This window comes from Drosophila bipectinata, chromosome XR (assembly GCF_030179905.1).
Source record: "Drosophila bipectinata strain 14024-0381.07 chromosome XR, DbipHiC1v2, whole genome shotgun sequence".
Classification (NCBI taxonomy): Eukaryota; Metazoa; Arthropoda; class Insecta; order Diptera; family Drosophilidae; genus Drosophila; species Drosophila bipectinata.
The window spans coordinates 23,525,647-23,552,975 of record NC_091735.1 but is presented as its reverse complement, the minus strand read 5'-3'; the positions used below and the strand labels follow the sequence as shown (position 1 = coordinate 23,552,975).

Sequence of the window (27,329 nt, the reverse complement as noted above, 5' to 3'; positions counted from 1 at the left end):
CAACGGTCATGCTAATGACAAAACAATCAGAGACACGCACCTTTGGCACCCGCAGAAGAATTCTTCTGAAGAAGTTCGGCCCGCAAAGTCATGGACCCTGCCGACCGACCTGCCGGCCGGCCTGCCTGCCTGGCTGGTGGACTGCCGGACTGCTTTCCGAGTCAACGACGCATGCGAAGTGGTTGAATTTTATCCCAGGCCATCGAATAATATACAAAAATGGTTTTAGCTTTTTTTCGGTGGGGTATGGAGGGGGGCCTCGTCTTCTGATTGATAGCCCTTCAATCCACAATCCCCACAAGTCCAACAGCCCAGAGTTATGAAAAACAGGTAACGCACACTTCTCGTCTGATTTATTGGCGAAAAAGAATTCCAAATCCAAATCCATATTTTCTTTGACCAAAAGCCACCACAAAACCAAATTATTTATTATTACAAGGTTTTTTTTTCTATTCTCTGGCTTGGTCAATGTTCTCTGGAGTCTGGGGAGGCTCTGTGGTCTCAGATCTCAGGCACTTCAGGTCCAATTACCTTTAAAGCCTCCAAAATTAAAACATTATCCAATTGGCGGAGGTCCGAAATTGTTTTTAATTTGGACTTTGGGACAGGGGAAGTAGACTATCTTTTTAATGGGAGTCTTTAGGTTTGAAATTAAATTTAAAAAAAATTGTTAGTACAGTTATGAGTAAGATACAGTAGCTTTGTGGTTTCTATATCTTTTGTGTAGAAGATATTCTATTCATTATTTAAATAGGCCATATGCTATATTTGAAGGTAGCCACTCTATTTAACACCAAGGAAGGCACTTTCCTCATCCAATGATTATCTCTCTCCATTCTACATAAATCTATCTTGAAATTTTTAAAAGTAAATACATCATACCATTACATTGGGAACTACATATCGACGTGTATCGGCAAAAGTTTATTAGAAAAGTAATGAAACTATAGCGCATTAAGGTATAATAATTGTTTGTATTATAATATATTATTTTAAAATATAGTGGTATATAAATCTCTATTTTAAAAATCAATTTAAAAAAATTAACATACGATATGCCAAGACATGATATTTTGAAATTTCGCAAATAATAACGAGCTTTAAACCCTTGCTGTAATAGCTAGTAGTTTTTAGTTTCTCTTTTCAGAGAGATGGCTTGTGGTAGTTGTTTTAGTATCCCATCGTTGAAAACTTTATAAAAGAAATAAATAAAATATTATCTATCAATAACTAAAATCAATTCTAGATAATACTACATTTTAGTACTAATAATGTCGTATCGTATTGTAATATCCTTTATCCTTTAGTAAGTCTTATTTGTAATTTCTAGATATTTTGTATACATGTGTATATACATATACATTCCGTACATTCTGATAATATTATTTTTCTTTTCTTTTTTAGGCAGAAGTCTATCTATTATTCTATTTAATTTCTTTATTCTTTCTCCTTCTCTCCTTTTCTCTTTATAATCTCTTTCAAAATATAGCTTCTAAAACTCGTTCTAGTTTATTTATCAATTTTTTAGAAAAAAAAGAACCATCTTTTTAGGGAATTTTTTTAATCAATTAAAGTCAGATTAAAGCCTTTCTCCGGGTTTCTGACTAACTAGTTTCTAAGAAAAATCACTTTAAATTTGTTTTCTAAGCGAAAGCATATTTCTTTTTATGATTTTTGGCCTAAAGACATCAATTTTCTATAAAAGACTATAAATGGTTTTTGGTTCTAAAATAAAAAGAAATATGTTTTATTAAATGATCGCCAAAAAAATAAAAAAGCTTATATATTTTATTTTATTTTATATATTTATAGAAATGTACACAAATATATTTTAAAAAAATTACTTGTTTTCGAGAAGCTATTATTAGTAATATTATTTATTATTTTATTTTATAAAATAAGCTAAGTTTTTAATTTTAAGCTTCCAAATATCATAAATTGTAATTTAAAACCATTTACTAGAAATCTAATGTCTACTAATCCTTAACAGGACCCCAATGTTCCTCAGAAATTGAAAGATCGACCGCCTTAGTGAACGAAGGTGGCAGCAGCCGGAATGTCTCTCCGGCAATAATCCACATCTCGGAACTGCAGGCCGCGAAGGTGCCGCTCAGGACCGCCATTTTCAGGCAAACGACCATCCGCGAGGACCACTCCCGTCTGGCAAATCCCGTATTGAACGAAAACCAGACGCTGCAGGCGACGGTGACGAATCCAAATAGGCCCATCAGCCGATGGGTCAAATGAAGGGCCCTTATGGAGTACAAGACCAGCCCCAGGCCCGTACCCAGAGCGCCCAACAGCAGAAAGTAACCGAGAAGGCCGCACAAACTGTGCTTGGAGGTGCAATGCGATTTATAATGATCCTCCTCCATGGCATTGATACGGGCCTTGCTGATGCATTTCGTCAGGATGCCGATGAAGCCGGGCCAGAGACACAACATTCCCAGGCCCATGTGAATGCGGACAAGGCTTTGGTGGGTGAAGATCCGCGGCAGCCACCAGGCGTCCGTCATCAGAAGGGCCTCGCCCACGCACAGGAACAGCCCGAGAGTGCAGTGACAGGCATGATCGGCCGTCCCGATCAGATCCAGGCGGAGGCACTTCTTCACCACCACAATAGTGACCAGAGACATCAGAAAATGGGCCAGCAACTCGAGGGCTATCGTGCAGCTAACCGTCGTCATGAGGGGCACAAAAAACGGCCACACGAACTCGTTTACAAAGTGCGCTTCCACCTTCGTCTCGTTAACCATTTTTTTGTAGGGATTTGGTTTAGATTTAGGTAGAGTTCTATAGAGGACTATATACTAGAATAGTTTGTATATTTGATGTATTTTTTTATTAGGTAAATCGACTAAAGGTGTATACTTTTATTTATTTTGATATTTTGCTCTATGCTGTTTGGATTCCTATGTAAAGCCCACTTTCTACATATCCTACAGCTCTCAGGAGGAGAATCAGAAAGAAAGATTAGAATAGAGGATCAAAGCTAAAAGATAAAAGGTTTCAAATAGAAATTATAGTATCAAAAGATGAAGAAGGTTATCTCTTAAAATTAAGCAATAAAACCCATTTTTGTAGTCCGAACAAAATACCCTTAAAACATTATCTTGGTCAACAACTAAGGAATAATAGGTCTGCAATATCGAGTCCTTTTCAAGTCCTAGCAGATTATGATTTAACTTTTTAGTAAATGGTATAGAAAAAAAAATATTTATTTATGTATTTAATAAGAATACCTCAACTATGAAATCCATAAATATCCTTTCTTATGATTTTATGATTGTTCTAAATAATTAGAATAATTAATTTGAAATCTTTTACGAATGTAGTACCTAAGGAGGAAGTGTCCCCAAAAAGTCTCCGACAAAGGATTGAAATTTAGAAGATTTTAAAGGTAATTATTTAAGATTATTAAAAACAAATTCGATTTTAAATGGTTTTCAAAGAAAATTTTATCTTTGGCTAAGAAATCCTATTTAAATGGCTTTAATTCCTAAAAGAATATTGTAAAATATTTTATTTTACGTTTTTTAATACTTTTATTGCACGAAATACATAAAAAAAATTGATTTCTTGTATGATTAGGCTTAAGAATTTGATTTTTTTTTTATTGAATTTAAACAAAGTTTAAAGTAAATACATAATTAATTTTCCAAAATATGGGTTATGTTATACAGTATTTCTATATGTATGTATAGTATTTTTATATAAAGTACTAAAAACAAAAATAAGTAATCACTTCATAATATTTAATTTAAATTTTAAAAAGCATTCAGTCCTTTTCATAATTTTCGAAAAGTTAACTGAAAGGTATCTTTTTCATTTTTACAAACTAAACATTCCTACCTCATTCTTGCAATCAATTTATAGCTCTTTAATTTCCAGCTTATTCTTTCGCAACCTTTTTTAATTCAAAAATGAAAAAAAAAAAAGAGTCAAAAGTCATCGCGAACCAAGAACTCCACAGTCGGCTTCTGATTTCTTCAAAGGGGCGCTCGACCGATGTCACATATATTTTTAGAATATCAGGCGAACAAGGAATTTGTGTAGTATTTTCATATCATATTCATGGAATCGACTACTGATATTATAAATATTCATAGTGAATGATAAAGGTTATAAAATGCCTATAAAATGACTATAAACCAAAGGATGACGAAACCATATTGAACTGGAAATTACGATGAATTTTATTCCCAAGAAATAAAGTTGTTAAATTGCTAAATAGATTTACAAAAAAAAAAAATAGGTCAAAGGCAATTTGTATTTATACATTTTTTTTACGAAAAATTTCAACTTTCATTTAAATTTTCTTAAAAATCTTGAAACCCCTTTTCTCCCCAAAAAAAGAAATCGCACTTGGGTCAAGTTTATAAATTTTAAATATTTATTTTATGATTTGATCAGAAAAAAAAAGAAATTTGCTTACAAAAATCCGCTTGGCAACCGAAAAGGTGAAGAAAAGCTTAAAAAGAAACCTCTAATATTTTTGCTGGCTAATTTCCATAAGAATTCCAAGTTCAAAGGGGTCAACAAATGCAAAACGGCATAAAGAAAGCTGCTGTCCAGCTATTTATTTTTTTTTGGCAGATGTCTAATAAATTGATTTGAGCCACGAATTATGGAGCTTCTTTTTTTTCCATTTTGGGCAGGGCATCTGCGAAATCGAGTTGAAAGTTCATTGGCTTTTTTTTTTTTTTCTTGGACATTAATTATTGGTTTAAAAAGGTATATAACGTATAGAGATAGAAAAGCAACTAATTTAGCAGGTGGTGACCTCTACACATGTCTCGAAATCATAGAATTTTGATGCCATTGTCTTCCCAACATACCATAGACCTCTTGCTGGAACATTCACCCCGTTGTTAGAATTTTTTTCTCTGACTTTCCAAGCCAAGAATAATTAACGAATCTGACCGAAAATAATGTTGTCAACGGGTATTCTTTTTTTTTTTTTTCTGAGCCACTTGAAGTGCTCGCATGTTGGCCTAATAATGTCCCATTGAATATTATGGCGTTATTTTTTTCTTAACAATTTGCTTTGGTCTCTTGGCATGATTATGCAAATTTGAACCAACTTGGCCATAATTGTGTTGGCCGTACGTAGATTTATCTTTTGTTTGATTTTCAATCGTTCCGGTTGATTTGATAAACGTTTCCCCCAGGCGGCTCATCATCACGTCTTCTGTAAAAGCTGGAAGAGAATTCTTTTATATTTTTCTTTGTGTATTTGATGCCTAAACCAAAAAATAAAGTATGAAAGATTGATAAAGCCTTTGAGAGATCGTTATTTCTAAAATTTTTTTCTAAAAAAATACTTTAAATATGGGAATTATATTAATACCTGGTACATCTAAGTTTCTATGTACATACATATGTATAATTATACCCGGTACTTGTGGAGTGAAGCCTTATAATGATTTTGTAAAAAATTCTACATATTCTAAGCTTTTTTTTACTATTTAAAACCAAAAAAGTTCCATAAAAAAGCTTCTGAAAAATCCCAGCTTTTAAAAAACCCTAAACTACAAAAAAACTTTATATTCCTTAGAAGCTTTACAAAAAAAAAAATTAATTGTTTAGGTATTTCATATAATTCTTCTAATACTCCCAGAAGCTATTTGAAAGCTCTTAAAAATCCTTAGCTTTAAATTATTAAACAAAAAATAAAAACTTTTAAGAAAAATCTAAAAAAAAGAAACTCTTTGCTATGAAACTTATATCATTTCAGGACTATGAAACACCTTCAAAAGCTCACAACTATGTCACTCACAAATCAGAGTTGTTTTCCGATAAATTATTTAAGTTGATCTAACGGTCAATCAACTGTTAATACACCAAATGCCGTTAATCGGTCAAAAGTCTAACCGTAATGTCGATTAATTATCATAAAATTCTATACGCAGCTTCCATTTTTTTTCTTTGAAAGAATAAATTAAGCTTGACCCCAGAAAGTCTACAAAAAAAAAAAGAAAAAATCAATTTATGGAAAAAAAATTCAAAAGATGATAGATACATAATTTAAATCGGTCAAGAAGCACGAGCCTCATTAGTAAGCCATCTTTCTGGTTTCAAGGGTCAATGCTCTGCCACCGCGAGCTCGGCTTGAACTTTCAACTGGCCAGACTACCAACTGGTATTTTTTTCGACTCTCTTGGATAGGTTTTCTGGCTTTTCAATTCATACTTTTGGTTTAGGCATTAACACACGCAAAAAAAAAGGTAAAAAAAATTTATTTCTTTTGTGGTTTTGTTTTTTCGTCACTTTTTTGGGGTGGGGGGGGAGATATTGAAAATCATTGGTTTTTGGTTTGGTTGTTTTTTTTTTTTTGATTATTTTTTTTTGTTTATCGGAATATTTCAGTAATCAGTTTTTTTTCGTTTTGGGTTTCGTATTATTATTTTGTGGTTTTTACAGAAGCTTAGACTGGGGCTGATCCTCTTTGGGGGTCTCGACCTCCTTGGGGAGTTCTTCTTTTTTGGATTCCTCCTGGGCAACCTCCTTCTTGGGGGCTTCTTTCTTGCCAACCTCCTCTTTGGGGACCTCCTCCTTCAGGGTTTCCTCCTTCTTTTCAACCTCCTCTTTGGGAACCTCCACCTTCTGGACCTCCTTCTTCTCAACCTCCTCATTCTGGACCTCCTTCTTCTCAACCTCCTCCTTCTGGACCTCCTTCTTCTCAACCTCCTCCTTCTGTGCCTCCTCGGGACTCTCCAGCGACCTACCGCTCTTCCTCAAAGCAAACCTCCTGTTTTGGGAGAGCAGATCAAAGTAGGGATGGAAGTCTCCGTAGGACACATAGCGAGCATCACCATAGGCTGGCTGGACATGCCGGGACAGACCGGGCTCATCGTCCTCTCCCACAATAATGAACTCCTGCTGCTCTCCGTTGGCTGCCTGCTGGGGAGTCGCCTCCGTGGAGGCCATAAGCATCTCCTGTTCGGGCTTCATCTCGGCCACTTCCATGACGGGCATCTTCTCGACAGTCTCCATGGCGGGAGCCTTCTCGACAATGGTTCCGGGGCGAATCCTGGTGGGCAGCAGACCCGAACCGCCGGCCTTGACGGGCTTGGCGGCGATCAGGACGGGCTGGGCGGTGATGGGCTTGATGGCGGCGGTGGAGGTGGATCCGGTGCGGGATGGTGGGATCTGGGGGGGCTGGAAGATGTCCATCAGGGAGGCATCGGCCAAGAGGGGCACAGCGGCGGCGGTCAGCTGAGGACGCTTCTTCTTCTTCTGGCCATTGGTGGTGGATCCGGTCCTCACTGGGTTAATGGCGCTCTGGGGAATGTTGAGGATCAGGGGCTGAGCCTGAATTCCTTCGGCGAGGGAGACGACCGACTGGGTCTCGGGGGGCGAGAGACCCAACTGACTCCACGGAATGGTGATGTACTGGGTGGGGCGTCCCTGACGGCGAATGGGCACGGTCAGAGGTGGCTGGGGGAAGGATCCGGAGACGGGAACCCTCTGCTTCTTGCCCTGGTAGGCATAAGGATACCCATTGGCCAGCTCGGGGGCCACATAAACGGTCTGGCCGTTGCGGTTCACGACGAGAGTGGCCTGCTGAGGACGGCCGCGGGTCTTGCCGGAGTTTCCGCCGCCAACCTGGCTGCGACGAAAGGTGTTGCCCAGCTCGCCGGGGGTCTGGCCGCGGGTGAACTGACGGATCTGGCTGATGATGCTCTGCTGGCCGCGCTGGATGAAGTTGGGCTGGTTCTGGCTGCGGCGTGTGGACGTCGACGAGGAACCAAAGACCGACGGCTCCGGGGCAAAGTCCTGCTCCTGGCTGTCATCATCGACAATTTCTTCCTCATCCTCGACATCGTCGTCGTTGTTGATGTTCTCATCGTCGTCCAGCTCCTCCTCATCCTCGGAGTCTTCGGCCACCTGGACGGGCTGCTTCTTCTGCTGGGTGGTCTTCTGGGTCTTCTTGTTCTGGGTGGCGGGACGACGCTTCTGGCTGATCGGTGCCTCCTGGTTCTGTTGGCCGAACTTACGCCTCTGGTTCTGAACTTGGACCTGGGACTGCTTGCGCTTCTTTTGGGGACGGACAGCCTCCAAGGAGTCCTCATCCTCAAACTGTTCAAGGGAGAGATCATCCTCGTCCTCGTCATCGAACTCTTCGTCGAAACGGTTGCCCTGGAAGTAGTCATCCTCCTCATCGTAGTACTCATCCTCCAGAGAGTCCAATCGGTTGTTGTAACGGTTGGGACGCTGGCGACGACGGTTACCATTTCCGTTTCCGTTTCCATTGAAGTTATTGTTGAGGTTGCCGTTTCCATTTCCATTGCCCTTCCTGTTGCCATTCCTCTGTGGCCTTTGCTGGACTCGCACCACAATGTCGGGACGCTGAGTGGTTGTGGTGCTGGTGGTGGAGCTTGTGGAGGACTCCCTCACCGGAGTCTCTACGAAGCTCTGGGGAATTTGCTGTCCAGCGGCAGCCAGACGATCGTTGAACCAGCCGGAAACCGAACCAGCCAGCGTCGAGAAGGACGAACCCAATTGCTGGGCAGGATTCATGCCGAACAGCCAGGTGCCGGACGTGGCGGGTGCTCCAGTGGCGGGTGCCTGTGCCTGCTTACCCTGGATCTCATCGAGGGAGGCCTGGCGGGGCTTGAAGGCGATCAGTGGATGAATAATAAAATCGGCCACCGTATGTGGCTGAACGGCCGGAACGGCTTGAGCTGACTTCTCCAGGGCCTCCACCGGTGCGGATTTCTCCGCCATGGCCGGTGCCACTGGGGGCTTCTCCGTAGGAGTTTTGGGTGCCATTACCGAATCACCTATTTAGACACACACACACACAAACGCACACACATCCAGCACAGTACACAATAAAAAAATATTTAAAAAAAAAATCAAGTACACGGTTCACATGAAAAAAAAAAGAACAGAAAAAAGAAGGAATAATATTATTCAAGGGGTTTGTTGGGTTAAGAACTTGTTTCTTTGATGTGAAATCCTACCAATGAGGGCCATATCCGCGATGGGGGATTCCGTGGATTGTTCCAATTCGGGAGCCTCGGTCACGGCCTGGACCTGGCATAGAAATAGGGCCACCAGGCTCACAGCCACCACGAACTTGGTCATGGTTTTGAGTAAACTATCTTTTTCTATTTGTGGTTTATAATTTAATAAATTTTTTTTTTGCGTGTATTTAGACCTAGTTCGTAGTAGTCGGTCTACAGACAAACGTTTCTGTTGCCAAACTGTTTAAGCGAGCGCCGAGTCCCAAGCTTTTTATGTGCCTTCTACAAAACGGTTTTGGCCAAAACGCTACTGGCCATCTCTATGGGCCCCCAATTCGTTCGAAAAGAGTACGAATTCTTCTAGCCCGAGAGAAGAAAGAGTCTCCGAAAGCTTCGCCCAGCTCTACCTCTCTTTGTCTTTCTTCTTTTTTTGGCCAAACTCTCTTGCTGTTCTGACCGTAAATCAATTGGCCAAGTTTTCGGGTCGTCGGGTCGTTGGAGCCACGCTTTTTTGGCGCTAGAAATTCGGTTTTTTTTCGAAAACTAGTTCGGGCGTGGATTTAAAGAATTTTTGTCTAAAGTTATGACCTGAACTTAAATGGTAGACCCATTTCTTTTTTTATGGCCTTGTAATACTCAGATGAATTTTTAAAGATTTTTAAATTGCGGTTTTTATAAGCCGCGAAGCAGTTAAAATTTTGTATAATGCCTAAAGAGGATTTAGGTTTCAATTTAGATACATTTTTTAAAACTTGATGCCTTGGAGCTTACTTTTATTTACAAAACAAAAAATATTCAAATTCTTATTGCTTTTTAAAATATTTAATAGCCATTTTTTGTTAAAAAGAACGAAGCTTTTAACGAAGTTTATTATTATAATTATATTTAATTAATTTTTAATATCTTTTAGGGTTTCATTTTCGTGTTTTTGGGGTTTTTGAAAACTGGAAAAAGAACTATTTCTAGTTGAATACGATTAGGATTATAAGAGTTTATTCAAATATTCAAACTAATCATAGTTTAAGATTTTTTTTCCTGTACAATGACGTTATATTTATAAAAAAAAAATTATTATGTTCTTTTTACATTAACTAACATAAGTTTTGGAATTTTTTCTTCATTTTTTTAAGAAGAATTTCTTAAAAATCTTCGAAAAATTGTCGAATTCTGGCCTAAGAATATTTAAGATTTAAAATGTGTTCTTTTTTAAAATATTTGTGTGATAGTTTTACAGCTTAATCTTAAGTTATTCTTTAATTAAATCAACCACCTCAATATTAAGTTTTAAAAGATAAAGATAAATAAAATTAAAAGATAAAGCGGAATGTGATTTTTGAAAGCTTATTTTCTTCTCATATTTGTAACACTGACTATTTTTAACTAAAATTATTATTATAAAATTATTATAAAATTTATTAGTACTAATTATTTTACTCATTAAAAATAGCATAAAAAATACTCTTTGAATTAAACTTTAACATTAATTTCCTGTAAGATTCTCTAGTGACTCATGACGGAATGATATACCCCATTGAGATCATTAAACTAAAAGATAACCCCAATCGATTGATTCATCTCGAAGAGCCCCCACAATTTTCCTAGAAATAAATTAGATTTCCGATATTTTTTTTTGTTGGCACAAAATTCCGAATAATTTCCCGCTGGTCCATTGATTAGATTTCTTTTTGGCGGAATGTGGATCAGTGTGCCAATTTCTGAGGGATTATTTCTGAGATATTGTTCCAAAAATAGTAAATAGAACTTTCCCTATTAACTTTCCAATAGTGTGACCCCAACATTCCCAGGTAAAATGAGATGATGTTTTGACCTCCGAGGGCCTTCGAACTTTCTTCGCAGACACACATAAATACATAGATAAAAAAAAAACAACACACACACACACATCCAGGTGGCTAATGAGTATTTATGCTTTTTTTATGCATTTCCATTAGCATGAGATACTCGGCGTGGATCTTTTTCGCATTTTTTTCTATTTTTGGTGTCCAGTCCTCCCGAAAAGCTAATGAATACATTGCGTTCTTTTCTCTTTATGATTTTTTAATACACTTTCTTAAAGGTATTATGGTTTTTGGATTTCAGTATATATTTATAAATAATAAGGACCGGAAGACAGCTATATCCCATAGCTGTCATATAAATGAATAATGGGTAATACTATAAATTGGGTCTTTTTTGGAGTTAAAAGCAGATTATAGGGAAAAATTATCTCAAAGATTTATTTAAGAAGTGAAAAACTATATCCTATTTAATAAAAATAAATTCTTCATTAAAATAAGCACCTCATTAAACGATGATTTAAATATATAACCTCCAAGAGTATTTAAACATCGTCTCATTTAAAAGTGAGCTTTCCTTTCTTGTGATTTTTTTTTGGTTTTATTTTTTAGCAGGCGGTCTGCTTTGCTCTTCGCATAATTTGGTTATTAAAACATTTGTTTATGTCGCCCATAATGGGCCGCCAAAAAAAAAATAACGACACAAAATAACGCCCTGAAGAGATGCGGTTTCTTTTTTTTCCGGGTATCAAATTTTTTTTTTTTATATTCCCTGCCCAGCTTGTCATTACAGAAATGCCAACACGGTAGCTGTGGGAAATTTAAATAATTGCCACAGCAATAACATAAATTAGATAAACCATCAAAAGGGCGGCCACGCAAAAAATATAAAATTAAAAAGTAGCTCAAATACAAACCAGAATGGACAAAAAAAAGAAAATATAGCACATAAATTAATCACACCACCTGTGGTCTGCAAAAAAAGAGAAAAAAAATAAAGCCAAATTTAAAAATCGATCGAACCACTGTTCTAGCTGTAAAGATATATAAGAGGTGTAATTACAGCATTTAATTAATATTCTCCCCGGGGGACGCCGATCAGCAACCACACTCCACACGGTAGACAGAATCGTTTTGTCTTTGATTAGCCATAGGAAAGTTTTAAAAACCATACCAGAGAATCGTTAAAAATCAAATAAACGTACGTTTCGAAATTATAAAGCTATTCAGGGATGCATAACTAGGTTTGTTTTTTATTTATTAAAGATTATAAAAAGAAAATAAATTAAGGTGTTTAAGTTATATTAATTTCCACAAAATTTATACACATAGAAGTCTTAAGTTTATTGAATATATGCTTATTTTTTAAAAATATTTTTAGGTTTATGGAAAGCTTAAAAAATATGTATTACCCAATATTATAATATTATATTTTTATAAACTAAGTTTCTAAAATATACGAGTTTTATTCTAAGACTTATAAATATTTATATTTTAAAGTGTTGAATTAAGTTTAGAGTATTTTTTTTTAGGATTTTCTGTTAGTTTTTCATTCACATTTTAGGAACTAATTAGAAAATATATATACATAAATATATATAAATATATTTTAGTATACAGTTTTCTGCAAACTTTAGTATTATGTTAGAAATAAGAAATTATTATGTGGAGCTTTACTCTTTCTCTAGATTTACTTCCCTGATTTGAGCCGTACAAAATGCGGAAGCGCCTTTTATTGAACCTGTAATTTAAACTAAAAATATTAAATACAATTTTAGGACTTATCCCTGTTTTATGAAATACATTTTATATATGTATACTTTTTTTTGTATTGTCTCCAAGATTTCTTATTATATTTTTATATATTTGTAGTTTGAGAAGTATTCTTTGTATTTAAGATTAGTTTAAACTTTAAAAACAAAACATTCAAACATTCAATAAAAGTCAGTTTTAAATATTTATTATGAACTCAAATACCATTATTTTTTTTGTTTTATAATCCATAGAAATATCTATAATGGCTTATATTGTTCAAAATCAATCAACGATTTTATGAGCGCCTCCCTTTATGCTTCTTTTTATTTTTAATAAATCACATAAAATCAATAATCTTTATTTTCCCTCAGAAAAGAACCATTAGCTTTGTTTATAAACAATAATAAATGCCAAACAAAAGATTATCGTCGTGGGCTGACAAAGAAAGATACATTCGTAGCTTAAAAATTACAAAGCCCCTTTTGCCTCTTTTTTTTTTTTGGTATCCAATGGGTTAAGCATTTAATCTTTAAAGCCAAGAGGAAAAAAACAGAGAACGCTTTGTGAGGACAGAATAAATTTCGCACTATAAAGTCAATGTCTTTGATTGATTTAAATGTCGGTTGAATAAAATTGGGAACACATGCCATCTATATATATCTGTATATTTATCCATAAAGTGGTATATATTTGTATGTGAACTTTGACATGTTGGGGGAAGCACAGTGGAAACTCGCACACTTTCGACATTGACAAATGTCTGTCTGGCTTATTGAAAATCTCACTTTTGACCTCAAAAATTTGCTCGAGAAATATCCAAACAACGACCCAAAATGCAAATTTTTTTAACTTTGATTTTTTTTATATATATTTTTGTTGTTGTAGGCAAAAAGCAAATTAGCTCAGAACTAGAAAGGAAAGCATATTTTGTATTAAGATGAAGTTTGAATGCTCTTGTGGATTAAACAAAGATATTCATATAAATGGGATGTTAAGGATATAGTCTCTATAATTGACTAGTTTTATTTGATATATATAATGCATATATGCATATAAGTCCGTATACCAAATTTCAATATAATATTTTATAAACCGATGGAACAGGATCGTCTAGAAAAAAATTAACGGACACGCGGACAAACGGCTTCCCAACCTTTTGTAAACCTTACTATCCCTATCTGTATGCTATAGTTAAAAAATCTTGTTATATCTTTAAGATTTAGACTTTACCCTAATATGATAACCAGAACACCCGTTGGAAGAGCATCACAAACTTTCGTGCGAGATGCAACTGGAAATGGAATTGGAAATTGGTTACCAAGAAAAGGAGAAAAAAAGTCAACGTTCTTGGCTTGGTTTATGGATTTTCTCTACCACTTTTTGGGGTTTTGTGACTTTCTGGTTTTCGCCCATTTGAAATTTGTGCATAAATCAGTTGGCGACTGAACTGGCCCGACCATTTCGACATTTGCATAGTTTAATAATTTGCCAATCGGCCTGCAGACAGGGTCTCTAAAACCATTCTTCTTATATTTTTCAAATTTTTTTTTTTTCATCTTGCCCCTTTCGAAAATCCAATCTCATTTGGTATTGTCTCGTGTTCTGACCCGCTTGCCAATTTCTTTTGTATATTTTTCTTGTTTTTGTGGTGATTTTTATGTGTCTCTGGCATTCCTCCTGCCATGTATAAAATGTCTTTGCCGGATACTTGTTGAACCATTTAATAGAGTCACTCGCCCAGCGACACACCAGAGCCCACCAGGTTGCCCAGGTTCCGGTCCCAAGAAGTTTCAAGTCCTCAGTTCTAAAATCTATAATCATTATGGCAATTAAGTTGGTCGCCCTTTTGGCCATTGGCCTGGCCGTTTTGGCCATTAGCGAAGGTGAGTTTCGTATCGAGAATCGTTGTGGCCCTATCTCCGGGGCATCGTCTCCTCCCATTATCTTTTCTTTACTAATCTTTTTACTAATTTTTGTTTTGTTTTTTTTTTTTATATCGCGTTTTTTCTAATTTCTACAAATGATTATTGTTTTCTTGTTTAATAAATCAAAGGATTTTATTTAATCAATCATTAAGATAGATTTTTTTGATTTTTTATCTATGTTTCGATTAATTGGTTTATAATCGTAAAGAATCGATTAAGGATTTATGAAAGATATTTGTTAGTTTTCAGTTTTTTAATAAAGGATTCTTTAAATATTGATATCAAATAAAATATTAGAGTAGTAGAAAAATACATTAAACAAAATTTTTATTAAGAAATATTGAAGAAATCGATAAGAATCGATATTAGTACTTTTTTAAAGAAATAATACTATTAAATATCAATTTTTTAAGACTGCTGCGCAAAGAACTGCTAAAACATTAGGCCAGTAATATAATTGTTTAATATATTAAAGAAAAATCAATAAGAAATAGATATATATCCTTTTAAGAGATCTATCCCTATTATTCGATAATATTCCTCTAAAAACTATATTCCACTCAAAATTTTTAACCCAAAATATCGATTAAAATCGATATAATGAATTTTAAAGATCTATACCTATTTTTCGATAATATTCCTTCATTAACTATAACCCCCTTTTTCAATTTTCTAGCCCGCCACGTGTCTGGACACCGTTACCACCAGCGCGGACACTTCCAGGAGCGCGCCCTCATCGCCAAGCCCCATTCCGGACCCCAGGGACGTGTCTTCCCCGGTGCCGTGGCCATCAAGAAGCTGGTCCTGCTGAAGTTCAAGAAGATCGTGCCCATCTCCCTCATCCTCCTGAAGTCCAGCAACGAAAATGAGGCCGAGCTGGTGCCCGTCTATCCCACGGATCAGATTCCCGAGAATGTCCAGTTCATTCCCACCCCGAACGGCATTTCCGGCCACAAGGATGTCCAGGCCATAGCCATTCCCACCGAGCTGCACGATCAGCTGCAGATTAATGGACTCTCCAACCTGGAGAACATCGAGGCTCTCCTCCAGAGCAGCTCCATTTCGGCGGCCGACAACGAGGCCGAGGGCGGTGCTCCTGTCGGCAATACCATTGCTGTGGCCCAGCCCGAGGATATTGTCCTCGACCAGCCGGAGAACGATGAGGATCAGCTGCTGGATGGTGGAGCTCCCGCCCCCGTTGCTGCCGCTGCCCCTGTTGCTGCTGCCCCCGCTGCCGGACCCGGTCTGCGTCGCCTCTCCGCCGATGAGTTGCTCCGCTCTGGAGTGAGGAACTCGGCTCAGCAGCAGCAGACTAGCGTGGAGGAGATCCCCTTGCTTCTGTACTCGGCCAACGATGGTTCCGTTTCCGTGTCCGGTTCCGGTTCCGTTGCCGGACGTCGTTTTGTGGCCGCCACGCCCGCCAAGAGGCGTCGCCAGCACTTCTACAACTAAGTCCCCTTCGGAATCCTTCTCTTCTCATCCTCTACACACTTCAACCCTTTCAACCTACTTAGATGGCTGTCACACACGGGCTTCACTGTACCTCCTCCCACCCCCTCTCGTGCTATGTATTTATTTTTTTTTTTTTACTTTAGACTGAACTGAATATAAATTAACGTTATGAGCGAAATGACAAAGGAGACGACATTTGCTTCCGGGTGGGGCTAATGGGGTGGTGGTGCAGTTTTCAAAGCTAAAATGCACTGTAAGAAATATTTATTCTTTTTGATAAATATATTTTGTGTTTTGTGGGATAACTTTTAGTGGTTTGGAAAGTATTTTGAGTTTTGAAATCATTTTTTGAAACCTCGAAAATATACTACTTTCTTTTGAAAAATTAAAAAAAAGGAATGGTTTTCGAAATATGAGCTTTTCTGAAAGAAAATTTTAGCAAGGAAGACGAATAAAAATATTGAAAAATATCATATTCTTATACTCTTATTATTATTTATATTTATTTAAATTTAAATTGTTTGAAAAAGTTTTTAAAAACGTCAGAAACACATTTTCAAATCAAAGAATATTTTTTAAGTTGAAAAACAGATTTTTTTGAAGAGGAACTTGTGCTTAAAAATTTCAAAATACACCTAAAGAGTCGATAGTTATAATTCTGAGGGATTACAAGACAAGCTAATATTTTTTTTATTTTCTTTAGTTTTTATTCCAAAAAGGGTCTAATTTCCAATAGTGCTTTAAATTTTCTATAAATTCTTGTCAATATTTTCTTCAAGTGCCTTTGAAGTGGGTGTCCTGGTCCTGTTTTTTGGATTGGTAGGCTGGTAGGTTAGGGGATTGCCTGCTTATCAGGCGACTGCAGTTATCAGGCCTTTGTGTCCGGGCTTTGTGCCGCTGACGTGACATGTCCTGCCTGTGCCTCAGTCTCAGTTTCAGTTTCAGTCTCAGTGGCTGTTGTCCCCGGGATCCTTCTCTGGGTTGTCGTGTGTGGCAGCCTGCCAACAAATTTCTAGCCAACAAACAAAACACATGCCACAAATTTGGCTTAGGCGCAAAAGTCAACGGCACTAGAGTTTCCCAAAAGAAAAGCAGCCGCACAACAAAAGCGACCAAAGATGGGGCACGTTAACCTGCTGCAGTTTCTGACGAAAGTTGTCTGTTTAATACTCTTTTAATATTTTTAATTTGTAGAAGTTTTTCTTACAAAATAAGACCTTGAATTAGGAGTGTTTCTAAGGTATATTTTTGTATTAAAATTTTGTTTTTATTAAATTTTAAGAAAGAAAATAATAAATTACAAGAATCCTGCAAAAAACAAATAGTTTAATATTTGGAGATTATATTTTAATAAATTTTTTTGATGTAATTTCAAGTACAATTTTATGAAACAAAAAGCTTGGAGTAAACTTAATTATGGATAAGAAAAATAAGCCTTTTTAGTAACATTTTTAGAAAAAAATGATTGTATTAGCCAGAATATCTTCTTCATTTTTGGTGTAATTCTGGAAAAGATATAGATTTAATTTCCATAATTTAATTAAATCATTAAAAATATATATATATACATTGTTTTTATTAATATTCATGTTAAACAATAAGCCTAACAACTTTTTTTCAATAAGAGTATCCACAACTATATTTCTTTTCTAGTGCAACTACCTAGACCCCCTCCCCCCTTCCTGGATCTCAGGCCCCGCACTTTTGCTTTGTCGTGTGTCTTATTTGCCGCAGTTTTGACAGGCCTCCCCCGAGGTGCCACGCCCCCCTGCCTGCCTGCCCTCTATCTAGGCCTCTCAGCACCATGCTCCCCTATCTATTTTGTAGATTATGCAAGCTTTTTCGGAATTAGCCAGGCGAAGAACAAACAAACAAAAGGACATTATTCCACATACAGTGGCCATACTACATATTACCACTACTGCCCCCCAAAAACTTTCCTGCTGCTCCAAACTTTTCAACTTTGGCCTATTTATCTATATATAAAAAAAAAATAAAACTGTTGACTTCATCCATTCTTAAGAAAGTGGCCATTGTTTAGTGATTTTTGGGTTAGTTTCCAAGTTATTTGAGGGGTTTTATTTATAATTATGGTCTAAATGTATATAGAACCTTAAAAAAAATACCAATTTATTTTTAAATTATTTCTATTTTTTTTTTTTTAATTTTAATAATTAAATACTTTTGAGTTTAAAATACTAGAATAATAAAAACACTGCTTGAAAATAGTTGTTTAGGAAAACAAGCAGTTGTCCTTCTAAGAGAGTGCGCTCTCCTCCAGATCCTTTCGTTCGCTCTCTTTATCAGCCTCTTCCTCAGTTCGCCCACTCACTGTACTCTGACTCTAGCCGCCTGTCGATCAGTTCCTATTGATCCTCCGTGCCCGTAAGTCGTCCCGCTTTTTAGTCCCAATTTTTAGTCTTTTTCTAATATTTTTGTAATAATCAGTGCTTGAAATTAAGATATTATTGTGTAATTATTAAATATTGTGCTGAAAGTAAGTGAAATAAAGTGATTTTTTTAGGAAATATATAAACCGCGTCGGGTATATAAGCGGCGCGTTAAGAAAATTTGAATAAAGGAGTTTCCCAATTACATTCAAATATACTTTTAATCGTAAGTACATAGAACTTTAAATTTATATATAAAACTAAGACTAAACTACTAAAATACTAAGACTATAATTAATTAAAAGAATACCTCGTTGTTAGGCTTTTAATATATAATTCCATATCCATATCGGGCGTCAAAATCGCCGGCCATTTTGTGCGGCAGCGAAGTGGCAGCGAAAAGCGGTGGGAGGCAAGATGGCAAGCAAGATCGAAGGAGGTGGCAGAACGCTTAGTTTTCTGCTCCCGATGGCTGTACTTCTGATTTTGTTGCATCTTTCATTCCATCGCTTTTCGCGACGAAAGATATTTGGCGTTGGTGCCTACGAATAGCCATGGAAGTGTGGATGTTGAAAAGTACAGTAGCAGCGTATGAAATATGATTGTTTTTGAAGTCTTACAGTGGACATTGCCTTTTTTTTTAAACTAGACCTATACAAAATATATTCTTAAATGTAAATTAAACAAATTAAAATAAAGATAAAATGAAATACGAAAGAGAATAATAATAAATTTATATTTATTAATAAAAAATCGAAAAAATAATAATAATAATAAATAATAAGAAGCTATAATGTAAATTTTATTAAAAATACTTTTAAAAATATAAATCAAATTACATTTTTTTTTAAATTTTTCTAGTAATTTTTTCCCAATTAGAATTTGAAAACAATAGGTATAACTACTAACAATTTTTTATTATTTTTTTTTTATTTTTTTTAAAAACAACTAAATAACTATTAGCAATATTTTTAAAAAAATATCATTTCATACACTACGACAAATATTAAAATATAAAAACTCTTAAAGAAAATTTAAGAAATTAGTTAAAAAACTCTATTTTAACAATAAAATTTATTTTAAAGTATATTAAAAAAAATAATATTTAATAAGCTATCAAAGAAAAAAATATTTAAACTAAAAAAAAAACTTTTTTATTATAAAAAAAAACTTAAAATAATTTTAATTTTTTAAATTAAAAAAAAATCCGTTTCCTTTTTTTTAAACTCTATTTTTTTTTATTTAATTTTTAAAGTAAAATATTTTTATTTCTTTAACCATAGTACGGCGGTGGCACGTATATGGTGACTTTTTTATTATCCCCACTGTTGTTGTTGTTGTAGAAGCGCCCACACGGCGGCGGACCATAGTAGGAGTAAGTGCAGACCGTGCAACAGTTGATGGGCGTGGCCACCACCACAACGGGCGTCTTGTTGTTCACCGGATAGCTCGGATAGGCGGAAGGGTAGGCGGGTGGCGGATAAGCCGGCGGCGGTGGCGGTGGCAGTGGGCGGGGTGGCAGGTAGGGCGGCCGCCCAGCCCCAGCACAACACGTCTGTGGCGGCGGCGGAGGAGGCGGGGGCGGTGGTACAGGATACGAAGGATCGACCACGTACGTTTCGCAGCATGTTTGCTTTTGAAAGGCCTCCAAGGTGCAGGGCGAGACACAGGAGTTGAAGAGTCCACTGATCCAGTCGTAGATCAAGCCGAAGGTCCTGCCCTGTCGCTGGGTGACGTCATAAGGACCAAAGGCATCTACCGAGTTGTTAAAGGACGTAGATCCTGATGCCCCTCCAATCTCCTCCCTTGGGGTTGTTTGAAAATCTTCCAAATTCGATGATCGATTAAAATAGACATATTCAAAGTTATCGTTTATCGAAGTCCTTGTCGTTGCGGTGGGGGCGGTGGACGTGCTATTTGGTGGGCGTGGCTTCCAGCGCTGCAGTCTCACCTGCTGCTGGGCACGGTGGCGATCTAAGGGTTAAAGAAAAGTTTGAGAAAAAAAAAAACTAAAAGCGTTTTACAGAAAAGCCTAAAAGCAGGCAACATAAATTTTTGGGATATACGACACTGAAAAAAATAAAAAATTTAAACAACATCGAAATATAATAATTGAGAATAAAATTAAAAATTTAATCAAAATTAAGTGCTTCTGGTTTTAAAAATATAAAAAATTAAAAATGATTTTAAAAAATTTTATATGGAAAAAAAATGACAAACTTTAAAAAAAATGTAGAAATTTAAGAAAAAAAGCAAATTTAGGAAAATATTTTAAAAAAAAGTAGTAAATAAAAAAATTTTTGTAAATATTAAGTAAAAAATTGTTTAAAAAAAATTGATTAAACATTAAAAAAATTTAAAAAAAACAAAATATTATGTATAAGAAGGAAAAAAATAAAATTTTTTTTTTTTTAACTAAGTGTTAAATGTTTTACGTAAATTTTTCATACACTGTGAAAAATAATTATTGACGTTTTGAAAAAAAGTGAAACAAAAATTTAAAAAAATTTTAAAGTTTAAGAAATTATTTAAGAAAAATATATCCAAATTTAAAATCTTTAAATTATAAACATTAAACCTTAATCTAAAATATAAAATATTGTGAAACCCGTGCCAAGTGAGTAATAACTTAATATTATTACCAATAAGTGCTTCAATTTATTTTTTAAATTAACAAAATGCCTTTTATTCTTGTGCTCAAGTGGGTGACATAAAAAAAATTTTTGAGTAGGTGGTAAGGTGTGTGACTGACGGTGGTGGTGTGGGTGGAGTGACCTCGTGACTACTAACGTCCGAAGAATCCAAAGCCGCCGTAGTTGCCGAAGCCACCGGCATTACTGTTGGCATTCGCGTTACCGCCGCCGCCGAAGCCTCCAAAACCACCCCCATTAGCGCCGGCATTGGCGCCCGCACCGCCCGCACCACTGTTGGCATTGGCATTACCGCCGCCACCGAAGCCTCCAAAGCCACCGCCATTGGCACTGGCGCCGGCACCGCCCTGGCCACCGAATTGGCCGAAGCCGCCGCCGCCAGCATTGGCATCAGCATTGGCGTTGGCGGACTGACCATTTTGGGCGGTGGCTGTGGCGCTGCTGGAGGCGGAGTTCGTCACGAAACCGCCGGGTCCCTGCTGGGAGCTCGTCTGGGCGTTCGTTTGGGCCGTGGCATCGCCCTGGCCGTTGTTGCCCTGGTAGATGCTCTGGCTGTTGGCATCACTGGTGGCGTCCTGACGGTTTCCGTCCCTGACCACCTGCGAGTTGGTATTGGCCGTGTTGGTCGATGATCCGAACTGGTTATTGTTCGTCGAGGTGGAGCCACTGTTCGAGGAGTAGGTGTCCGTGTTGCCCTGCTGGGTGTGCTGGGTATTGGCATTGGCGCTGGAGGCCTGCTGCTGGCCGGGCTTGAAGTTCAGAGCCTGGCTCTGGGAGTTCTGGTTGCTCTCGTAGCCACCGTTGGCCGTCTGGCCCTGGTGGGTGTTCGTGTTCGCCGAGCTCACCTGTCCGCTGGTACCGTCTTGGGCCAGGTTCGAGCTGATGCTGCTGCTGCCGGTGTCGCCGTTGCCGGCATGGTTATTGGTCGAGGCCTGCTGGTTGAATCCGGGTCCACCCTGGGCATGGGCATTACCATGGGCCTGCTGCTGGTTCTTGTGGCCCTTCTTCCGGCCCGGCTGCTGTTGCTGGAAGTTCTCGAAGCCTGGGCCACCTCCGAAGTATTCGGGGTTTTCAGGGCCGTACTCAGGTTCACCGAATCCCGGTCCTAAAAAATAATGTCATTTTAATATTTTTAAAAATTTTTTTAACAATTTTAAAATATAAGGTATTGTTCGAAAAATTATTGTATAATTAAAAAAAAAAATCTACTTAACGCTAATCTTAAAATTAAAATTATTTTTTTACTTTTCAGAGAAAATATCAGCCATTGCTTCTATAATTATTATTGTTTTTTAAATTGTTTTTACAAATAATATTTATTTTAATACCCGGTACTAATAAAAAATCCTTAAAGCATTTTAAATATCAAAGTAGCATTTCTAAAGATTTATTCGGCAAACGAGGATTTTTAATAGTACCGGATATCATAGTGTCTTACAAATTTCGACTCTAATTTGTTATCTATGCTTTTTATAGGGCTTTTAATATTTTTTAAAAAATGTTTTTAAAATTCTATAGATATTGAAAAACTAATATAACCTAATTGAAATTTATTTTCTTCTTTTTCAGTGCATGAAACGGAAATCGATGTTATGGAAGAAAAAAATTAGAATACAAAGATAAAAGATCAGGAAGAAAGTTTTAGGGGGAAACTGGGGGAGGCAGGGGTGAAAATGGGGTGGAAAAAGGGGGAAAAAGTGGGGAGGAATTGGGAAATAAAAGGGTAGGATATGAGAAAGATGGATAGAAATTAAAATTAAAATGAATAGTTACATACCAAATAAAATAAAATAAAATAGGTAGTGGGGGTACATCGGTAACCGTAATAATTCAATATAAATAAATAAATAAAAAAAGGCACTGTGGATAGCCTTCCGTCAAAATAAAAAATAAAATAAAAATAAAGGTATATAAGAATTAAGACAAGGCGCCCTGGATAGCCTGCAGTCGGAGTTCTTTTTACCTTATTTTTTTTTTGTATTTATGAATAAAATAAGAAAAATAAAAAAAAATTATATGTCAAGACAAGGCACCCTGGATAGCCTACAGTCTATTTATTTTTTTAATTTTTTTTGGTTTAATGTGAAAAAAAATGTAAGAAAAAATAAAAACAGAAATAAGACAAGGCACCCTGGATAGCCTTCCGTCTGTTTTTTGTTTTTACTTTAGTTCGGTGTAAAATTGTTATTATTTTATTCATGTATTAAATGTGTTAAAATAAAGAATTCAAGGCTTCTATTATAGCCCTCTGTCGGAATTTTTGTTTACGAAAAAGTAAGAAGTTAAATAATAAAGTATAAAAAGATTCTTCTTTGAAAAGGACAATTTTGTTTTTCTCAACAAGGCTCAAACGTCAATATTATTCTTGGGTAAGTCTGAATCAATATTATAAATTATTATTTATTTTATTATTATTTCTATTTTTATATATTTTTTAAGTTTTAAATGTTCTCTCAAGATAATATGAGAGGGGCCTATGTTCCTAAAAATTACTACAATAATACTACAAAATACTACAATAAAAATATACTAAGAAAATACTAAATAATTCCAAATAGTTCTCTTTAATTTAGTATTAAAAACTTACCACCAAATCCAGGTCCTCCTCCGAAGCCTCCGAAACCGCCGAACTGCCGGCGAGGTCTGTCCCATTCTAGGGGTCGGGGGGCGAAGGGTCCAGGGGCGAAGGGCCTGCCCGGATAGCCGAACGGCACGAACTGTGCCCGCCGCTTGGGTCGCCTGCGAGCCACCGGCTGCTGACGCACCACCCGCTGGAAGGGTCCCCCGAAGCTCTGGCCATTGGTGGCTGCAGTGCCGCCGAAGCCGCCGGTGCTGGCCGAGGTCTGGCCGCGGCGTGCCTTGCCGAAGGCATTCGAGTTGGAGCGCGTGTCCGTGACGGTGACTCCGCCGTATTGCTGGGTGTTCGACTGGCTGTTGCTTGAGGATCCCGCCTTGGCACCCTTGCCCTGGGCATTCACCTGGGCCTGCGACAGGGTGTTCGAGTTCTGGACATTCCTGTCCAGGTCGAGGTTGAGGAAACCGAGACCCAGTCGCAGATCGCCATCGGCACCGCGCTGCAGACCAAAGCCGTTCTGCAGATTCTGGGGCGACAGAGAAGCGCCCAGGCCAACATTTCCGATCCTAAACTGATCGGCGATACCCTGAGAAACAGCTCCGTTGGCATTCGTCCTAGTGCGGGTGAGGGTGTTGCCCAACTGGAGGCCACCAAGATCAACGTCACGGGTCTGGGCCTGACTGTTGGTCACCACACGATTGCCGTTCTGTTTGGTCACCGCCCGGGAGTTGGATAGACCCTGGGTGTACTCCAGGTTGTTGCCAAAGTCCACCTGCCGTTCGTAGGCATTCGTGTTGGCCTTGGAGACGGATCCCTGGCGACGCTGGGGTTGCTGTTGGTAAACCACGGGTTGCTGATAAGCTATGGGTTGCTGGTAAGCTATAGGTTGCTGGTAAGCCAGTGGTTGCTGATACGCCACAGGTTGCTGCTGGCGATAAGCCACCGCTGGCTGGTATTGGGTTTGGGGTCGGTAGTATACCTGTTGCTGGAAGGGCTGCTGGAAGGGCTGCTGGAACTGCGGCTGGAATCCGAAGCCTCCAAACTGCGCCTCAGCTGAAATTTATCAATAAAATTATTAAAATAATAATATTTAGGAAAAAATTAATAAAAATTAGATGTAGGATAATTTCATCATTATATTACGTATACGCCATGTGGTTCTTAAGTAAAATAATTGTTTTTAAAGAAAATTGAACACAAAAATTAAATAAAATTATAGTATTATACAAATTGTGGTAATTTTGTGATCATTTTGAAGAAATGACAAAAAGCCATAGCTTATTCTTAACCAGAACTGCGTCAGACATTGCGTATGAGTGATATTTTGAAGTACTTTCTTTTCTTGCAATATTCATACTTTAAACCTTAAATAAATTTTAATTTCGTTAGTTCTTTTTTTATTTTTTTTCTTTTGAAATTTATTTTTTTTGTATCTAATTTTTTTTTCCAACTTCTTAGCATTTTAGTATAAAAACTCAAATAAGCGGAAAGTTTTGTGGCTTTAGCAGCAAAAATTAATAAAAAAAAAAAAAGAAAAAAAGAATAGAATAGATTATAGCCTTTAAACAAAACTTGTTTCACACGCGTTGTTTATCGTATTTGTATTATATTTCGAGTTTATTTGTTATTCTTTTTTAACACATTTTTTTAAGCACAAAAACACACAAAAAAGAAAGAGATAAAAAAAAGAGGCTGGTTTTCAGCTTCAGAACTGTGAGATGGGCTATAGAGTGGGTTTTGGGAGGAGTTTTTAGATTAATTAGATATCCAACAGGTTCTTATAAGAACAGGTATTTAAATTAATTTTTTTTAAAGGAATTGAAAAAGAAGAATCATTATAAAAAAATTAATTTAAAATATGAATATCCTTATATTGTATTTTTTCAAAAAAGCCTTTTGTAGCCCCATTTCACTCTGCCTGCTTTCTATCTCACTCACTCTCTCATACACTGAACACTTTTTGGGATGTTTTTGTTGTTTTTTGTTCCAGAGTTGACAATGCATCGCACGTAGGCGCAAAATCCAGCGATAATTTTGCAATTATTGCTGTAATAACAAAGCCCCGAGCATGTCAATGTGTTGTGCGTGTATCAGAATGGGTTGGGGAATGGGGGGAGTGAGTGGTTTTGGAAGCGGGGGCGGTGTCGAAGGCGTAGGCTGTACAACGTACAGCCTGTATCCTGTCATTATACCGTCTATATGGGCCGTATTCCAAAAATATTTACCTTGCGGTTGACAAACTGCCAGCCAGCACACAATTAATCCAACAAATGCGTGTCGCATCCTGACTCCTCTTCCGTGTATATTCCGCAATCCGTATTCTGTTGCCGTACAGTCTACTACCTATCTATCTCTCTCTCACTCTCTTTTTATTCCCTTTCTCTTTCTTTCTCCGGGGCTAATTTTCCGTTGCCGTTGCGAAAACAGCGCACGCAATGAGCGCGTTTTTGGCCGCTGGCCGACTTTTATTGTCTCTCCGGTCGTGTATTTTTGCGGTGTCGTTGTTGCTGCTTCTGCTGCTGCTGCTGCTGCTGGTGCTGGTGTTGCTGCTGCTGCTGCTGCGGTTGTTGTTCCTCCAGTTCTTCTCTATCATGTTACACAGAAAAAAAAAAATAGTTGGTGATTTCTAGGATTTTCTCACTCGGTAGGGCTTGGTTTTGAAGATTTAGTTTCAAAAGAAATTATTTGCTATTTTTTCTTTTATTTGTCGCTAAAAGCTTAAGGTTTTATTTATTTTGTAAAACACAAATTAAAAAAAAATTATTTATTTTAACAAAAACAGATTTTTTTAACACAAAAAAGAATATTATAAAAAAAAAAAACATAAGGTAGAATGCATTATACTTTTCAAACTTCTTTTTTAGGGTTTTAAAATGAATGAAATTTAAAAAATTTAAAAAGCTAAGTATTAACTATGTAAAAATATTTGAATGTAATTTTGAATTTTAAGAAGATACTTTCCAAAGCATTTTTTTCTTTTAAATAAAATATAAATTACGCAGGAAGTTAAATGGACACGTTTTTTTTATTTGATATTTACTTTAAATTGTATTGCTTCTAAATTAAATTAAATTTGACAAAAAAAAAACAGTAATTCATAAAATAGTTTTATTTTATAAATATAAATTTAGATAAAGAATCTAGCATATAAAGAATTTAGAATATAGAAAAGAATTTAGAAAAGGAATAAAGAATCAGATATGTTCTTCTTATTAAGCTTTTATGATTATATTCTTTTTTCTTATTTTAATATTTCCTTTTCAAAGTTTTCAATAAGAATTAAAAAATAATTATCTAATATGTCATAAATTCCTTTTATAAACATTTATTTAATTTATTTCAATTATTTTAAGCCATTCACTGAACTAGTAGTATTCAAAACCTACTTAGTTTTCTTAATCATCTAACACCATTAATAGCTTTTTCTTCCATCCTTTAATTATATCTTAGACACCATAAAAAAACAAACACATTTTTCATATAGAAACACTCTAGAGTCTAGACTATAACTCTTTTTCTCCGTGTACCTCTCTTGATGTGAGTATATGTTTTTTTTGGGGATTTTATTCGCGTTCTGGGAGAGCGGTAACAAAGTTGTTCGGCGTCGGACGTTCCGTGGCGTTCTAAACCCGCTGCCGGTTTGGTAATCGGGCTTTAAACTAATCAATAATTAACGCCCGACTTGACGTCCAGCCGTCAATATGCCTATTGTTCGATATCGACAGAGTCGAAAAAAAATTCTCGTTTAACTCGTTTGGAATAGACAGAAAAAAAATGACCATTTGGTGGATCACTTATCGATGATGGTGTTTT

The 27,329-nt window shown here is 36.7% G+C and overlaps 4 protein-coding genes across 5 annotated transcripts; 1 reads left to right on the top strand and 3 right to left on the bottom strand.

Annotated features, from left to right (window-relative positions):
* Positions 1 to 1,922: 1,922 nt before the first annotated feature.
* LOC108120190 (uncharacterized) lies at positions 1,923 to 2,881 on the bottom strand. Its single transcript, XM_017233727.3, has one exon. It carries the CDS (start codon positions 2,754 to 2,756, stop codon positions 1,977 to 1,979), a length of 780 nt encoding a protein of 259 aa, XP_017089216.3. The 5' UTR covers positions 2,757 to 2,881; the 3' UTR covers positions 1,923 to 1,976.
* A 3,536-nt stretch (positions 2,882 to 6,417) lies between these two features.
* Positions 6,418 to 9,125, bottom strand: LOC108120186 (probable serine/threonine-protein kinase kinX). Its single transcript, XM_017233723.3, has 2 exons — positions 8,970 to 9,125; positions 6,418 to 8,786 (listed from the first exon to the last, which is right to left on the bottom strand). The coding sequence occupies exons 1-2, from the start codon at positions 9,091 to 9,093 to the stop codon at positions 6,418 to 6,420; spliced, it is 2,493 nt and encodes an 830-aa protein (XP_017089212.2). The 5' UTR covers positions 9,094 to 9,125.
* A 5,145-nt stretch (positions 9,126 to 14,270) lies between these two features.
* LOC108120191 (uncharacterized) lies at positions 14,271 to 15,900 on the top strand. The gene is made up of 2 exons (XM_017233728.2): positions 14,271 to 14,406; positions 15,125 to 15,900. The coding sequence occupies exons 1-2, from the start codon at positions 14,346 to 14,348 to the stop codon at positions 15,898 to 15,900; spliced, it is 837 nt and encodes a 278-aa protein (XP_017089217.1). The 5' UTR covers positions 14,271 to 14,345.
* Positions 15,901 to 20,969: 5,069 nt separating this feature from the next.
* On the bottom strand, positions 20,970 to 27,147 carry LOC108120194 (glycine, alanine and asparagine-rich protein). Of its 2 annotated transcripts, XM_017233732.3 has the most exons (5): positions 27,044 to 27,146; positions 25,742 to 26,102; positions 24,496 to 24,569; positions 23,529 to 24,348; positions 20,970 to 22,046 (listed from the first exon to the last, which is right to left on the bottom strand). In XM_017233732.3, the coding sequence occupies exons 2-5, from the start codon at positions 25,797 to 25,799 to the stop codon at positions 21,076 to 21,078; spliced, it is 1,923 nt and encodes a 640-aa protein (XP_017089221.2). In that variant the 5' UTR covers positions 25,800 to 26,102; positions 27,044 to 27,146; the 3' UTR covers positions 20,970 to 21,075. The 2 variants fall into 2 exon arrangements, with proteins under 2 accessions (XP_017089221.2, XP_017089219.2); XM_017233730.3 differs by having other exon boundaries at positions 23,529 to 24,569; positions 27,044 to 27,147.
* Between the last annotated feature and the right edge of the window lie 182 nt (positions 27,148 to 27,329).